This window comes from Maylandia zebra, linkage group LG4, assembly GCF_041146795.1.
Source record: "Maylandia zebra isolate NMK-2024a linkage group LG4, Mzebra_GT3a, whole genome shotgun sequence".
In the NCBI taxonomy this organism is placed as follows: Eukaryota; Metazoa; Chordata; class Actinopteri; order Cichliformes; family Cichlidae; genus Maylandia; species Maylandia zebra.
Genome location: NC_135170.1, coordinates 5,948,027 through 5,966,394, shown reverse-complemented (window position 1 = coordinate 5,966,394; position 18,368 = coordinate 5,948,027). Strand labels below are relative to the sequence as shown.

General features: G+C 39.9%; 1 protein-coding gene across 5 annotated transcripts in view; it reads right to left on the bottom strand.

The window, feature by feature from the left end:
- Positions 1 to 12,648: 12,648 nt before the first annotated feature.
- The window catches only part of LOC101476126 (beta-1,4 N-acetylgalactosaminyltransferase 2), a 30,107-nt gene continuing 24,387 nt past the window's right edge, over positions 12,649 to 18,368 (bottom strand). For all 5 annotated transcript variants that reach the window (XM_076882905.1, XM_076882904.1, XM_076882908.1 and 2 more), the window contains exons 10-12: positions 14,718 to 14,864; positions 13,977 to 14,205; positions 12,649 to 13,889 (exon numbers count right to left, since the gene is read on the bottom strand). In XM_076882905.1, the coding sequence (XP_076739020.1) occupies positions 13,696 to 13,889; positions 13,977 to 14,205; positions 14,718 to 14,864 (570 nt within the window). In that variant the 3' untranslated portion in view covers positions 12,649 to 13,695. The remainder of the gene's footprint in view (positions 13,890 to 13,976; positions 14,206 to 14,717; positions 14,865 to 18,368) is intronic.

The following is an 18,368-nucleotide window of genomic DNA, read 5'->3' as shown; positions in this document are numbered from 1 at the left end:
AACGTTGGGCGATGAGGGATGAGGAAGTGTGAACTGATGCTGCAGTTTGGGACAGCCGACGGCAGATCCCCATGTACTAATGTTAAGGTTCAAATATTGAGGAAGGAGAGTACAAACAACCATGGTCCAACAAGAGCTTGGTCAAACAATTGATTTTAATGAAATACACGCGTGGGGGGACCAGCTCCGTTCGCAGACAGCGCTGATCTCCGACTAATCAAAGCATAGGCAGATATTTTATACCATCAGGGTTTGAATTTAATGACGCCCCCTCATGCGTCATCAGATACACTTCATACATAGGTCACATCAAAACCACAATGACTTTTAACACAGTTTAAAAAGGAACATTGTCTCTATCTTCATGGCAGATGTTTCCTGTCAACCTTTTGACTGCCGCTTCTCCAAAACCCACAGTTACAAGCAAACATGATTAACCTCTCACCTATAAATGAACCCACTAACTGTATGTGTGTCTCGTCCTTAAATGCTCTCTCATCTCACCCGTTGCACTTCTGACCTTTCACCAGAACAGAGGCTCATCCTTACATGTAATCCTCAGAATAACCTGCACTTAGACTCTGCTTTCGATTTCACTTCTGCAAAAGGCACGCTCTGCAAACCTGCAATTTCCTGTCAGCCTGCAACTTAGTCTTTCTGAAAGACACACACTGTTTAAACATCTGAATGCAATATCAATGCTGTAGATTATATTATTAATGCAACAATAATGATGATGATTATTAACAATAGCAGCAAAATAATTTCCCTGATCTCCACACTAATGAGAAATGAATGAAGGAAAGGAAAAGAGGAGAAGAGAGGGAAAAATGGGGGGATGAAAATGAGAACAGCAGGTATTTGAGAAGGGGGGCTTTTATAGCCTGAGGCCGGAGGGGCGTGAAGGAGGCGTGGTCACACGCCTGAAATTCAGATGAAATTTCCACTACATGAAAAACTGCAGGACCCACCATACAAGCTATTTTACTGGCAATTTTTACAAAGATTATTTTTATTAAAAATAACCATAAGCAAAAGCACAAAGTCTAAAACCACAACCACTACAAAAATTTAACTTTTTTACCACCAGTACAAAATGCTGTGATTGCAGCCATTCCCGAACTTTCTGTGAATGGTACTCATGGCCATTGATCAGTGGTTGCTGATCAAGGGTCATGAGAATTTGCATAATTAAAATTAAGGATCTGACCTCCCAGCCCATTGTTCCTTCAGTGGGCTGGTTTCAGTCATTATGCAAATGTCCTGTTTATAAGATTGGAAACCTGCAGTCAGCTGAGACTGAAGAAGTCACCTGGACGAGTGACGAAACGTTTCTCCCACAAAACGCTGCGTCCAGATGAACAGAATCAACTTTTGGAGATTTTGTACCACCAGATTTTCATATATATACATTTGAAAGTGTATTCCTCTCCCGCTTTCACTCCCACTACGTCCGCCATTGTTATACGCAAAATTCTTCTTCTTCTACTAAATTTATGCAAAAGGTGACTCCACCTATGTTAGAAGCATTTGAATTGCTCTGGCTTTCCATCCACAAATTAATTTAAATCTCTGTCATTTCAGATACAAAGCAGCAACATTCAGCTGTAGTTTAGCGATCTTTCTGCTTCTGTTTTGGCTCTCAATCAAAGAAGAAATCATCATGTGGGATGTTTTTATTATTTTTGTTTGTTTGTTTTGCTATTTAACTCAAAGCTTACAACCTTTAGTTGTCTCATTAATTAATAACTCGCTTTGCTGCTTTCTTTACAAGCATCATGTGATTTCCATGTATATGAGGTAGTTTTGAATGTGGAAAAAAAGCTGTGAAAATGCAACCTCAACCCCAAATCATGGATTAACTATGATTACCCGAGTTTTATGGAAAAGGCCACTTCAGTTTTAAAGTAACACCTCATGTCACGCGAAAACAAAACATCTGGGAAACAAAGTATTTGGCATCATCATGCTGGAAATGATTAAAACCCATTTTTAAAGCTATGGAACTCCAGCTAACCATGGTGGGAGGGAGGAAACTTGTAACGTCGATGAACCTGACCATTTTTTTAATTATATTTTTGCTATTTAAATTGTTATTCAAATTAGTATTTTAATGAATCCTAGAGTGCTTTGATGACTCATCCATGAGGTCATAAAAGAACCCAGAACAGCACCTAAAGAACTACAGACCTCACATGCTTGCGTTGTGGTCAATGGTTTAACAATAAGAAAGAGATATTGTACGTTACCAGTCCATTAAATATACTTTATTAGCGGTAATCAGGTTGCCTCCTTGGCGCCTCCTGGGTGAGGTGTTCCGGGCATGGCCCACCCCTGGGGTCAACCCAAGACATGCTGGAGACATTATATCTCTCAGCTGGGCTGGGAACGCCTTTGTGTTCCCCCAGACAAGCTGGAGGAGGTGGCTGGGGAGAGGGAGGTCTGGGCTTCTCTGCTTAGGCTGGATGGATGGACAGTTATTATTTAAATTATGTTAGGGAAGTACATTTTTAGCTTGTGTCACTGCTAATTGGTAATTAAGTTACTAGTTAACTAAAATAATTATTGCCAACCACATATTCCCAATAAATTTGCTGATTGGCTATAGTTCTTCTAGCTCCAGTGCTTCATTTAAACTGTATCATACACACACTGACCCAGGGTCAGTGTAAAATAAAATTCTAGATGTCTAAACAAAGTCTGGCTCCTTTAATCCTGCATGAGAAACCTCAGGATGCAGGTTTATTAGACCTGCTTTCCTACTGGCACACCTCCCACACCTGAGAGTCTGCTTACAGCTCGTACATCATGCAAAGGCTGACAGACTCTTGGGAATAATGTAAATGATCAGTGAATTAGGTTAACACTAAACATTTTCTGTCCTTAGAGCAGAACAACAAAACCTGTGTATGCTTAAATTAGACTTTGCCCTCCTCTCTTTGTTGTGTCCCTGTGTCAACAGCACTATTTTTACAATTAGCTGAATCTGTTATTTGTAAACATATTTTTTATTCAGGTGTAGGAAAAATACGTAAGAGTACGCACTCCAGGACTGCTAAAATGAAGGCGGTGCAGGGGTTGTACTGGAATAATGGCTGATCAAAGGTACTATACTTAATTTGGACCACTGGACCAGCCACATCAGCCTTTTGTGAGGTCAGTCTGAAAGGGAATACAAAAATTAAGTGCAGCTGCCTGAGAAGTGGACTATACACACAGAAACACGTGGTCAGTCATACAGTTGTTGAAAACTTGCTGTAATTTTAAACAGATTTGCAACTCTAACTAATGTCTGTCTCTCTGTTAGCCCTGCGAAAGACGTGACCTGTCCAGGCTGACTGTACCTATGACGACTGGGACAGGCTGTAGCCCCCCCCACCCTCCCGCTGTGACCCTGGATTAAATAGGCAGAAGACAGTAGATGCATAGACTGACTTTTTTTAAATGGCTCTAGAAATCTGAGGTATTAACTGTTATTGTGTTCTTGGATTTTGTGGCATTAATATTAGAGCCAGCAATCTTTCTATAGAATCCCTACTATAAGCCATCTTCCCAGTGTTATGTGTGTCCCACCTAACACTGGGACAGAGGCAGGGTACATTCTGTCATTACTGATTCTAAGATGGTCTTTTTTAGAAATCCTGTTTGGTTTTTTACATTTTCTGTCCCTTTTACAGTTTGCCAGAGCAGCTCTTCACAGTCACTGTCCACATGGGTCAGTGGGAACAACAAATGCTCTGCTAATGTGTGATTCAGACCAGCAGCATCTAGCAAGGTCCGGACCACGTTTCCTTCTCCATGCTGGAGTTTTTTGTTTGTCTGTAACTGGAGAATCAGATTTTTGTTCAGGGTTTTTGAAGCTCTCTGTGCTGGAGGAACAGCCTCACACTTGCAGAGGTCATCTAAACACCCTCCCACCCTTGCTTTTATGTGGTAGATTTCAATGTCTGCTGTTATACTACAACTTAACACACTCTACAGATCCCTGATTCATTTATGACGGCTGTTTGAATCAGTCATATTTTAGGTATTACCTTTCAACAAAGACGTTTGGTGGATGTTTCTTTACAGTTTGATAATGGACCACATGCTCAGCATCTTCTTTCTTGTTTATTATTCATACACCGTAGTAGAGAGATAGAGATAACCCTATTGTCATTGCACAGTCATAACTAGTACAATAGCACAACGAATATGGAAACTGACCCATGTCGGCACTACACACAACACAACATAACACAGCACTGTAACTTTGCTTAATAAAGAAAAAGAATGAGTGTGTGTTTTTTACTGCACATTGTCATTATTATTATTTTCATTGTTGTTTGTCCATTCAGTCCTTGTACAACTGTGGCAAGAGCTTGGTCTGTATTGCCAGCAGTATTCGGACTTGTTTCTGTTGGATGTCCACGGTCAGAGCTGCCTTTGTTTGTTGTTTGGGCATAGTCATAGTTTTTTCTTTTTGTTGTTGTTGTTTTTTTTAAGGTGTAGCTAGATGGTGTGGGGCTTCCACTTGGGTGGCCTCAGGATTTCATCTTTGCTTCTTATTAAAAAGCTGGCTGACCATACGTTAAGGAGACTGGTAGAATTATTATGTACAGATAATTTACTGAATGTGAATTCTAAAAGATGATAAAATGATTACTTCGAGTAAATATCATGACTTGATAATTAAAATATCATGACTGTAATTCATGTTTTGAGCACAGTGTATGAAAGTGGACAAAGTATCAAGTACATGTATTTGTTACACTACAGTACTTCATTGAATGTAATGTGTTTAAGGCTTCTTGTAACATAAGAACTTCCTTTTGAGCTGGCAATTTCTTATACCAAAGGATGCAGCACCGTTCTTCTCAAGGACACCACAGAAGCTTTCAATTAGGCAGCGTGGGATATCCACATATTGCATCTCTTCTCCACCCACCCACAGCCACTCACCCGCCAGGTAATGTAGGACTGTCCACACCTATCAGACAGATACATATAAAAACTTATAAACTAGTATGAGTTCTCAAAAATATGAACAGGGTACAGAAAACTACCCAACCTCATCAGTGTTAGCCTCTTGTACTCTCTCTTGTGCGAAGGTGTCGGATTTGATGCGCTTTCGTCTGCAGTGTGAACATAGCCATAATCCACTGGATCACAAAATAGGTGTCATCAGGACATTACAACAAAATCCAGGGTGTCCTGGATGTGGTGTTCAGAGCTGCCCACCAGCGGGTTGAGGATCGAAGCCAGAAACTTGGAGATGTTATAGGTGACCGAGTTGATCATGCAGACAATCGGACTTAGAGGTGCACCCTGTTTATGTATTTTTGGTAAACCATACAGGCTCGGTGTAGATTCCCCTGGGTCAGCTGAGACTGAAGAAGTCACTTGGATGAGTGATGAAACGTTTCTCCCACAAAACACTACGTCCAGATGAACAGAATCAACTTTTGGAGCTTCTGTATTTCACAGGGAGAGACAAGAAAAAGAACTAACTTCTGTCAGAGATGGAGAAAGATAAGAAAGAGGACAGGAGAGAAAGAAGAGATGTTAGATTTAAAGATAAGGAGTGTTTTTAAACCAGATATTGTGCCGGAAAATGTGACATTATCTTTTTTATTATATTATGAAATGTGCTGCAAATCAAACTCAAGTGGATTAACTGCTATTTAAACACTGCATGAAAATATTCTGCAGTTTAGTGCAGGATAAACAAGTTTGCTGTACTGTGATAGATTCAAAGTAAAGAACAGTGATTGACTGGTACACAGTGGCTGTGGTGGTCGGTTACATCAAGTGCAGCAGAGATCGATATGAATTTTATCAGATTATGCTAAGATCTGTTGACTGATGCCTATGTAAAAATTGCCTTTTTCAGGAAACACAAAATGGGTTAAAAATTTAAAACTGCAGCAATGGAGGTTGAAAGCATTGAAAGCTGGTGCTACTAATTCTGCTGAGTTCTTTTATGAGAGAAGGCAATGCAAACTTAACATATGACTTTATCTTTGTTTTATTCAAGCAGTCAAAGGTTGGAGTTAAAAACGGCAGTCTCTTTGATCCCAGGATGATCTAAAAGAGCACCACACGCAGACAGTAAATGCTTTTAGTTACGTGTGATAAACAGGATACTAAGGTCAAGAGTTGGTCAAGAGTTGGAGGAAAGCCACAGATCTCCTTATTTGGCTAAGATCCAGCGCTTCAGCTCACATTTCTTTCTCTGCAGCTTTCTGAGCATCTCCTTATTTGGAGATAAGCCTTCTGCCAGCAACGCCCCATTACTATGGCAACCATCTTTTGCCCTCTGGTCAGAATAAGGGAGAGTGCACACCAGCAGCACCTGATTTATGGCCTCGTTGTCTTGTAGGTACTAAAACTCCCATCCACATTCTTGTGTAGGGATCTCAGTGTGTTGATATCAGAGTGAGTGAAGACTATTCTACACTGTGTGCAGTAAAAGACAAAACACAAATATGCAATGCTATTTATGAGATATTATACTTACAGATCAAAATAAATCCCAACGATTCGTACAGGTCTTTGTTGGGTTACTTTTGTTGTTGTTGTTGGGTTAATATTTGAGAGAGAGAAGACGAATATGCTCCAAGTGTAACATGCTAATTATGAGATATTAGCCTTAAGGATAAAAATAAATGCCAGCATGTTCTGACTTCTCTGGATTACTTACAAACAACCCCTCTGTCTGCATAAAAGCAGTGTTGGAATACACTGTGGTACCATGCCGTTGTGAGCATCAGTTGGACAGTATTGTATTGCAGAAAGTAGTGTGTTGCTACAAAAATGGTGAGAAAAAAGCAATTAACAATGGAAGAGAGACAGACCATCATAAGACTTAAAAATGTAAGTCACAAAGAAATTCCAAAGAAAGTCAAGGTGTCAGTGAATACAGTTTCTTTCACCAAAAACACTCAGAAACTCAGACAGGAAGAGGTCTGGCAGACAGTCACCAGCTTGTTCCTCAGAGTTTGTCTTTTCCTGGAATGCCTGCGCTGTCACCAGTTCCTCACATTGCTCAGTCAAGCTTATTACCAAGATTTGTGACCAGTAAGCTCTCCAACTCTCCTACCTCACGTAATCCACATTTGCCACTCTTTTTCCTTCCCGTAGACCGTTTGAGTTCTCCTCCAGTTCCCACACGATCCCTGAACTATGTTAATGTTTCTCCTTCACTGTAAATAAACCATCTGCACTGTCATCTAATGTGCCCGTGTGGTCTGCTATCTGGGTCCACCTGAGTTGTTTCATAACACTGTTTGGGGTGAGATAAGGAAGACAGGATAAAGACATGCTGTGTAAGAGAGCCAGAGATTAATAACAAGTATGATTCAATGCAGAGAGGTCTATTAACACATGCTGAGTGAGAAAGGTGACTGGAAAGGAAAAACTCAGTGCATCATGGGAAACCCCCAGCAGTCTACACCTATTGCAGCATAACTAAGGGAGGATTCAGAGTCACCTGGTCCAGCCCTAACTATATGCTTTAGAAAAAAAGCTTTAAGCTAAAGTTTGAAGCCTAATCTTAAAAGTAGAGATAGTGTCTGTCTCCTGAATCCAAACTGGAAGCTGGTTCCACAGAAGAGGGGCCTGAAAACTGAAGGCTCTGCCTCCCATTCTACTTTTAAATACTCTAGGAACAACAAGTAGGCCTGCAGAGCGAGAGCGAAGTGCTCTAATAGGGTGATATGGTACTACAAGGTCATTAAGATAAGATGGGGCCTGATTATTTAAGACCTTGTATGTGAGGAGCAGGATTTTGAATTCTGGATTTAACAGGAAGCCAAAACATCTCTCTTTCTAGTCCCTGTCAGGACTCTTGCTGCAGCATTTTGGATTAGCTGAAGGCTTTTCAGTGAGTTTTTTGGACATCCAACTTGAATGAATGTTGGATGAATGAATACCTTATAAGGTAGCAACTCATATCATCACTCAACTAAATTTAATCTTGACTAAGTACAACATATCCATGTGACTGCTGAAGAGCTCAGGAGCATAAAAGATGGCAAAAAATATCTTCTACCACAGGCTCTAACACTTGGAAGCATTCTCCACAAGGGCCAGAGCTGTTTTAAGACCTGTACAATATTTAGGAGGTACTTATCTTAACTGGCTTGCCAACAAAATGTCTTTTCTATGTCAATGAATTTGATATGTTGTCTTTGTGTCTGTTTATTCTTCTGCCTGTCTCAGTTTCTGCTTGCTAACAGAACTGTCATTTTAAGGAAAATGCTTTGAATATGTTGTTAGTTTTGATCAGATATGTTTCCTTAAATTATCTAATTTATTATTATTATTTATTTATTATTATTATTATTATTTACAAAATATTGGATTCAATGTAGAAGGTGTAAAAATGAAGAAAACACTTGCTAATTAACCACTAATTAACTTGCGGTTGCCATCAAAATGCCTGTTGACAGATCAGAAAGCATTACTACAGTATAGCATATTTATTCATATTTTTTAATATTGTGAATTCTTGACCCTGATGTGCTATGAATCCCCCAAAATATTTAACATACTTAAAGCAACTTTTTTGTTATTGTTTTTTTTTTTAAATTTTGCTACCTTATGCTGATTACACATGTTAACTTCAGTACTGTTTTAAATGAAGAACGTTTTAATTTTTATGTTGTGTTATTATTTTTAAACACAAGGCCTGACCATTTCTGTCAAGCCAGTGAACTTGCATAAGTGGTTGAAAGACTGAATACAGTAGATCCCTCGCCATGTCCCATGACAACGTCTATTAAGCATTTTTATTCATCTTTTCATGCCTAAAGATGACTAAAAATGCTTAAGAAGAAAATTAAGGTTGTCATAATTCATGCATGACAGGGTTAACTGAGTTAGAAGTTAGCAGGGAGTTAGCTCGCTAGCTTCCAGCTAAAGGGATTTATGAAACAAATTCAAACGTACAGCTCTGCTATCACTTCCAACATAAATGAAGACAGGAAAGTAAACAGCAGTGACGTTTGTAGGGTTACTGAAGTTGGACTAGCTGGTATATAATGATGTGCTATGTGACCGCTAGCGCGACAAAGCCATGTTAGCATAACATAAACAGTAAAGCTGGAGGACGAACGCTAATGAACGGAGGACTTTTTTCAATTCTATAAAAGTTAATATGAGGGTTCCCAATGGTTAGGGGCAAATGTAATCGCATGGCAGGATGCTGTAAACAGACCAAACATCAGTCAGGAGTAGGGTTGCCAACTCCCTGAAAAATAGATAAGGGACACCTCGTGGCCAGGGCCGGGCGACCCAGTTGTCTTCACCCTTCCCAGTTTGGTGAATTTTCTAGCTCTTTTTTTGTGTGTGAAATTATTTTTTTAACCATTTGACTTGAAGTTGATTTAAGTAGATGCATATTCTATTCTTTGTGATATGAACACATGTGAAACAAATGATCATTTAGCCATTTATTTTTAGCTCAAAATGACAACATTAACACAGTAAAACAGGTCTCTTTCTTAAACAGAAGCCTGTCATGCTTAACTTTTGAGAATATAAGTAAATCTTTCTTTAAAAGAACTCTGTCCTGCTTAACTTAAAATAATAGAAAACAATAGAAAGAAAAATATTCTTGTAACTGTGCACATTTAGTGCATTTAGTACAATTGGCTTCAGTTGAGGTATTATTTCAGCTTTTCTAATGCTAATCAGCTGCTCCTGTTTGTAAACCCACTTGTTCCCATGATTATGCATCATAACTCATCATCATTATTCATCTATGTATTACTTTTATGTATTAGTCATCTATTTGTTGTAATCATCTATCCTTGCAGTTGTTTATTACACAAAATAAATTATATTATCACACTTCTGGCCACATAGCGCTGATATTCACTGCACATGCCCATATTAACGTTTTCCAGCCAGGTGTTTTCCTTTTCCCATTCTTCCCTTTCTCTGAGGGGAACAAACATTGCTGCTCTAATGCTGGGCTTACACTGTGCGGTTTTTGGCCCATTTTGAGCCGATTTTTGAGTGATCGGACCGATTTTGGCCTTCATCGTGCATCGTGTAGTATACGTGGGGTAAAGAGAAGTGATTAACACCTCACGACCAGCTCCCGATCATCAATCGCTCGTGAGGGTCTCACCACAGGCGCTCACACTGCTCACGCGCAAACACGTAAACGTCGGTGAAAAAGATGGAGCAGCACGGCTGTGCAGCGTGTGATCTGGACACAAGTGAGGCACTTGTAGAACTTTGGAAAGCTCATCCGAGCCTTTTCGATGTGGCATCACAAAATTATCACGACCACAACAACCGTGAAAACAGTTGGATTTACACTGCTGCTCAATCACAGCTGCCTGATCAATGTTTTTCATTAGCAATTTAGCAAAGTTGATGGTGGTGGTGTGTCTGTGTGAGTGAAAGACAGAGAGAGAGCGCGACAGATTTTCTGTTATAACCTTCATTTTATGGAGGCACAGTGTGAGCACTCAGGTCGCATCAGAGCATCGGTGAGAGTGTGAGACCTGCATCGTGACCTACCAACTTCTAACCTCTGCGAGTCAATCGTGCAGTTTGAGCAGGAGCTGAATAACGTGACTGAAAAAATCGCACAGTGTTTGCCCAGCTTTAGGTGTACTGTCGTCCGAGACTTGCACCGCAGTGTCGGCGTTTGTTTCCCTGTTGGCCATGCTTCTTGTTGTGGTCATCTGTTGTCTTCCGGTATTTTCTCCGCAAGCGACCTTTCCTCGACCAATGAGATGAGCGGTAATCTGAATTGTCATACTCGAATTGTCATAAGTGTGCTGTCAGCTCATTGGTCACAAAGCAGGAGAGGGGCTGGGAATTATGTTTTCAAACAAAGTGTTAATTCCATAAACATTTATAGACTACTTTTGATTCTCACTGTATTACAGGACAAAGTGCGTCCCTTATTAGCTCAATACGGGACGTGTTCTTTTGTTTCGAAATACGGGACGATTCCGTATTTTAAGGGACGGTTGGCAACCCTAGTCAGGAGAACCACCGAGATAATCCATCCACGATACAAGGTTAGTCACACTGCGGCATGGGCTGGGCTGTAGGTACATCGTAAGGGTTTAAAAACTGAGCTTTAAAGTGATTAGCAGTAATAAAAGCCGAGAGAAGCCGACAGTGATCACTGACTGTTTTTAGGGGCTTGTTGAGATTAAATGGAACAAGATACCAAGCATTAAAACATGTTAAAAACACAACAGTCTTATTAAATGCAGACTGGGCCCGGAAGCAGGATTCATAATCTTATCACTTAAAGACCGGACACCGGTCATGGAGGCTAACAAGTGCTGCCCAAAGAACATCTGGATTAAGCCATACGGCTTCAAAGTTTTGGTGCTTTACAACAAACGCTCTCAGTCGCTGTTGCCATTGTCAAGCATTAGCCGCATAGACACCAGTAGTTTTCCGTCACTCTCTCGTCCTCGTGTGACAGATTGTTTTCATCTTCAACTAAACTAAGTGCTGGTTGACTATTTGCAACGATGCAACTGTATGACGTCACTACCCAGAGTGCATCTTTGCTTTTAACTTAGCGTATAACAGGTATTTGTAGAAATTTAGGTCATATACAATCATAGACTGTACCTTTCCCTTCCATACTGCAGCTCCTCTTGGTTCAGGTCTTGAATCTGTGTGGGGTTAACACAGAAAAAGAGGAAGAATCTGATGAAACTTAAGAGTTCCTCATTTAAAGTTAGTTCTTTATTCATACAGTACTGCATGTAGTTACACATTTGTCCCTATTTACAACAAGCAAATATTTAACCATACAGAAAGAAGTTATGTTCTTTACCTCTTACAAGATTTAGTGTGTTTGGTGCTGAACAGGCCATGTTTTAGAACACAAAACAGCTTCGTGCTGTAGCCAAAATCCTGTTGTGAACATGACGGGTGAACCACAGTTGGGGACAGAATAGCGAATGAACTGAAACTCGATATGTGACTGTTAAACTGAGCAGAATTACAGATTTAAATGATAACTCCATTCAGTGTCACCGTAATGTCACAGTTTTCCCCCCAATGCAGTTACTTATATATAGTTTTTATAAATGTCAACTAATCATGATTCATAATTGAAAGAGGTAATATTTTGAGCTCAAATAATGGTTTTCTTAGTACCTTCTTCAGAATGAGCACTACAACTTCATTTTATGAAACCAGTGCAAAGTAGACTTAAATCACCATATCTTTAAACAGAGCTGTTTTTCTGGCCATCTGAATGTATTGGCTCTTTTAGCTGTGATTTTGTTCTCTCCCAACTCCTGAGGGGAGTATCTGGATTTATACAGATACTCCCCTGTATAAATCCAGGGGAGTATCTGTATTTGGTGTTTGGTGAGCAGGCCATGCTTTAGAACTGGAAGCAGCTTCCTGTTGTAGCCAAAATCATCAACATGGTGAGTCAACCACAGTTGGGAACAGGTGACAATCACAATATGAAACTCTGGTAATCAGAGCAAAGCTGCAGAGTTAAGTGATAACTGTCACGGGGTGGGGATAATGTGGACCCAAAGAAAAACCTGTACTTCAGCTTTGAGGATGTCCACAAAGGCTGCAGAAGACAAAGTCCATGAATAGAAACAGGTGTTGAGTAAGAATAACAGGTGCTGAGACAGAAAGGCAAAGAGAAAACCGAGGCAGTAAATACACACACGTTTATTTGGGTAGTGGGGAACACATGCGTAAAAAAACCCAAACAGGTGCAACAAATCAATGGAAACAAGCTAAATGAAGTAAAAATAAACACAAAGCACAAGAGCCAACAGAGGGAAGCAGTTCAAATATGTTTCTGAAACGTGCACTGAAATGAACTTAACCTGTTTGAGCCTTTTGTACCACATATCTTTAAATTGTTATTAAAAAAAACATATTACATAACTCATAACAATACATGACATGTGAGTTAGGGTTTTTCTTTCTGCTTAACAAATAATAGATGGGTCCAAAAGCTTTTTATAGGGCACTCAGATGTCTGTGTGAGGTCAAGATACACACCTGTTTGGATAAATCTTTGACCTATGCATCTCAGACTAGTGGGTTGTCTGTAAAAGACTGAACAAAAAACCAACTGAACTCATTCAACAAACCAGCATCTAAAGCTCACTGACAACCACCCCCCTCTCAGTAAACATTGCTTCTATAAAAGTGAACTCTTTAGCCCATTTACACCAGGATTCAAACATGTGGTTAGAAGGGAAATTATGGCATCTGATTACATCTGTGTAAACTATCATAAGTATAAATTTTAAGGAACTATTACTGTTACGACACTGTTCATTCTTGTACAGTATGTATATTTATTTCTTTGGTTTTATTAAATATAAACATAGGTGGCATAGATAAATGACTCACAACATCTATTAGATTTTAGCGTGTTTTGTACTTCTGTGAAGATATATAACGTTTTAAAGTTCAGTGTATTAGATTTACAATGAAAACATGAGTGAAAACACAGGATGACAAAACAGCAAAAGAAAATAAGTAAAAACAGAATTCAGTGTCACCAACATCACAAGATATTAATCTCTATAGGAATAATAAAGAAAAAAAATCTTGATGAATAAAATCCAAACAGAGAGCCAAACTCGGCTATATTCACTGAGAATCCTAAACTCAGATAACCCTGGGACCATGACAAAACAATATGACATTACAAGTGACACTGATGTTCTTTGAATGAATCTTCTATCCATATGTAATGCACTTAAGGTTGTTTTTGTAAAAGTGAAGCTGCAGTTTGAATTCTTCATCATTTTCTCCCGGGTGTCTATATTTGTCGTATATAGAACTTTGGCTGTTGGCTGTTTTGGGTTGATGACCAATGGATACGTGACTACATGATGCAACCAGCAAAGAGCCCAGACCATCCATAAAAAACTCTAGAGTTAGAAATTGGAATTTAATATTTAACACAAAATGCTCTTGCTGTCATTTGTAATATAAACTTCTTTGAGATCTGGACCTACCTGAATGTGCTACTCGCTGTAGCTTAGGGTCAAAACCAACTTTCTGTACAGCATCTGTACGAGCCAGGAAGAAGTTGACTACTCCATTAGTCAAAAAGCATTGTGGGTAGCCAGGAAGTGAGTGGAATTTCCCCTGAGACTTTCTGTATAGGCAACCACCTTCATTTTCCTTTCCTTCCTCATATATAAGAGTAAAATAAAACTGGTTCTCTTCTACAGCCCCACCAACCTAATACAAATAAAGAAACACAACATCTTGTTACAAAATGGCTAGTGTTTCACTGCAAGCTCCAATATTGTTCAGTCGATGTTCAGGTAGACACTACTTGTCATGCTTGTTTTTGAAAATCAAATCTAGAAATGAGACTAGTCTTTCAGGTAACCTATGCATCTGTCCAGAAGCTGGTTCCACCAACTTTACTTTATTGTGCGTGGTCATAACTGCTCATCTGATCTTTGTTAATAATAGATGTTACAGTAAACCCAAAAATCTAGAATAACCTTTGTCTTCATTGATTATAAAGGATCTGCTCCATGCAAGTTATTGTGAAGTTAAGACCCCAAACGTTGGCATGCTACATGGTCCAAAAGGCCTAACTAGATCAGATGTAATAAAGGAAAAAAGGATTACATCAGTCTAACATGTGTATTTTATGGGTGTATTATATTTACATTTTAATGTTCTATTCAAATTATTTTAAATAAACTGCAAATGCTTTATGTGAGCTATTTCATTCTCACCACATCCAGTTCAGGGTTCGCCTCCATGACCTCCACAAGCTTCTCTATCTTTGTCTTCTCTGTAAACACAAAATCATCATCCACCCACAGGAAGTACTTGGTGGTTACCTGGGAAACAGCCAGATTTCTGCCTGCAAACCAGCCCTGAGGAAGGAAACATCTTTCACATCTTAATCTTAACATTTTAATCTTTTACACTGTGGTGTAATGGTGCTCTCAAGTGATCAATACAATAAAAGTCATTGTAAAGCAACACTGTTTTTTGTTTTATTAGCAAAAAACAAATTTCATCCATCCACCTTCTTCTGCTTATCCGGGGCTGTGTCACGAAAGAAGCAGCCCAAGCCTCCCTCTCCCCAGCCACCTCCTCCATGTGAAGGAGCCCTACTCTACTCTGAGCCCCTCCCGGATGGCTGAACTCCTTACTCTATCTCAGGGAGAGGCAAGCCACCCTTCGGAGGAAGCCTATTTCTCATTCTTTTACTCACTACCCACTGCTCGCGACCATAGGTGAGGGTAGGGATTTAGATCGACTGGTAAATTGAAAGCTTCGCTTCTACACTCAGCTCACCCTTCACCACAACAGACCAGTACAGCGTAAGCGGAGTGGCACTCCGCCCTTTTCCTGCTGAGGATCATGGTCTCAGATTTGGAGGTGCTCATTCCCACCGCTTCACTCTCGGCTGTGAACCGTTCCACCATAGGTCAGACTTATTTTAAATTCATACATACAAGAATCTGAATTATATCTGAGATTTATCTGGTTTTGTAGAAAATTCAAACTGACAGTTTGTACCAACATTGCATATTTAGTAAACACAACTGTGGTTCCAATTCTTGGATCTACCACACATACCTGTGCTGGAGGCATGATGTAATATAAGATGTTTTCTCTGTGAATTGGCTCTGGTTCTAAGCTGTCATCTGCAATAATCACTTTTATGTTGTTGTAGAATTTTCGGATGCTGTCCAACAACACCTTCAGTTCTCTGTAGCGCAGGAAAGTCTTTGTGGTGATGGTGACTTGAGAACTAATGTCTAAAAGGCAAAAGAAAGCAAATTATTTTCACTTTTCTTCAGTCAATAGAAAAATTAAACAGCAGAACAGAAAAAGGTCAGAAGAAAAGGATACACACTGATCTTTCCTCTTCTCTCTGTAAGATTTCAGTCATAAGTTTTACCTGCCTACACACCTAGAGCAGGCTGTATCTGGTACTGTGGGATTATAATATTATTTTATGCCATGTTAGACCCCTAATTAAAGATTGTGAATTATTATGTAGTTTTAGTTTGCATTATTCTCCTGAATTAGAAGAAGGTGATAACTATTGCATTTGTTAAACTGATTTGCATTACATTAGACTGCTGATTTATTGTGAATGAATGATATTGTTTTATGATGCATTATACTGCTGAGTTATAAGAAATACTGTTCGCAGAAAGTCATCGCCTTATTTGTCTGATTAGAAGAGAACAGAACATGCTGGAGTTTTCTGCCCCATCTCAGCAGGAGCAGATAAACAGGGAGCCAAGGTCGTAGCTTAGGCGCTGTGTGAGAGAAGGCATGTGAATGTTTAGGCTTTTATGATTAGGTGGGGGCCACTAGAGGCTATAAGAGTTTGATCAATGCTCCACTATTTTGAGATCTGATGCTGTCTGCGTACGGTGTCCATCTCCCACGCGTGTGATCATTAAAATCATCGTTTGACTCAACCCGGCCGGACCAGTGTTGTTATTGTGGTTTTTCCTCTTGTATCCATCCCCAATATTTGAATCCGTAACAGTTTGGGGGCTCGTCCGGTGGTATTGGGGTGGAAGTTGGAGGTTTGGACGGTCCGAGGTTGTCGAACGGACAGGCACAAGCCAGTGGTCTGACGTGAGTGGGCATAAGCCGGCTTATACAAAGGTAAGGCACTACCTGTTGAATCTATTTCCAAAGTGTGCCAAATTGGACATGATAAAATTAAAGTCTACTCACTGAAATTACTGGAAAGTGACAGTACTGAGTATTTAAAGCAGTTGGACTGCTGATTGAAGTTAAAGCAGTTGGACTGCTGAGTGAATTTAGTTTGATAGGGAATTGGTCATTTTGTGGGTTAGAGTCCCTGTTGGTTTTAAGGTTGGACCTGCGTCAGTCATAGTCTTGTTTTGGGGTGTTGACTGTTGTTTCAAAGTATTATACATTTTTCAAGAACGGCAGTTGGACTGCTGAGAAGCGCATAGCCCGGAGGTTACGCTCCCTCCTGGCCGAGGAACGCGCGACCTTGACCTGTCGGCGAACAGGGTTAGTTCAGTTTGGCTTGACTGTGGGGTACAGGGCATCCTGGAATAAGCTAGGAGTTAGAGTCTCTTTACCGTTTGGTATGAGTATGTGCGCTTTTTTGGGCAGCAAAGGTTGGATCTTGGGTGCTGGACACTTTTAAATTGAGTAAGGGACTTTAGAGACAAGGCCAGAGACTGTTGGACAGATACTGGTTAATTGATCACAAAAAAGTTGGACTTTTTCGGTTGGACCGTTAACTTAAATTTGTCGAAATTGTGTAGGCGCTAAAGCTGTCAGGCCTGAGAGTGATTGTAAATATAAGACGTCTTTGTAATATAAAATAACAGAGCTGTGTGTGAGACTGTGTGTGAGACTGTGTGTGACGTGCAGCTGCAGCGCTGCGAGCTATTTTTAGACGGTGTGTGAACATGCAAATGAGGTGGCTGCTGTGAAGCGCACAGAGGACTTTTGCTTCCTGTTTAGCGTGTTTTTGAGTTTTATAATTATGATTTGCAAACAATGATACATGCCTGTAATTAAAACGCTGATTTTGCTGATTATAATATTACAAATAAAGTTTTGAATGACTACGCTGAATGTTTGATGTTTGGCTGGGTTTTGATATAGAAGAGACAAATCGTGCATGATCTAGACCGGCACTTCAGTCGGCAGAGTAAGATTGAGTGATAAATACAGCTGTGATTTGTTTCAGTTTTGTGGTGTGAAGCAGGATTTATAAGATTTTTAAGTGACTCTTGGTTCAGCTCAATAATATAAGCAGTTACATTTGATTTACTTTTAGTTTTATCATAATATAGGGTGTGATCAAGCACGAATTTCAGCACTGGTGGTGGTGTAGTAATTTCATTTTACTTAGATAAAAGGCATGCTTATTTCAGGGTCGTGCTGAATTGAAATTTCACCTATAGAGGATCTTCTTTACATGAATTGCATTGGTCACAGTGAGTACGAATAGATGAGTAAATACAACGAATTTTCTTGAGGGTGTGTTTCTAGGGATAATTATGACTGGTTTTATACATTCATATTGAGGACGGAGGATTGTGGCTGAGAGTGTGGAGAGAGGACATGAAGACGGCTTTGCAGCTGCTGGGTGGAGTAGCTGTGTGTGTCATATGAAGCAGTGTGTGTGACAGGAACTTTGCATGCCCATAAAAGGCAACTGCCTGACTGTGTAAAGTATGCACCAAGGGAGAGAGATAGTAAAATCTAGGCAGATGAAGCGAATGGATGTTTTCAGAAAAGAAATACTAAGTGAATGTTTTAGTGTGTTAATACAGGTGGATTTCTCTCAACCTGGAAACGATGGCGGTGCGTGCACACGCAGCGGCTTCTCTCTCTTCCAAACAAACTACTTTTTCGTGTTT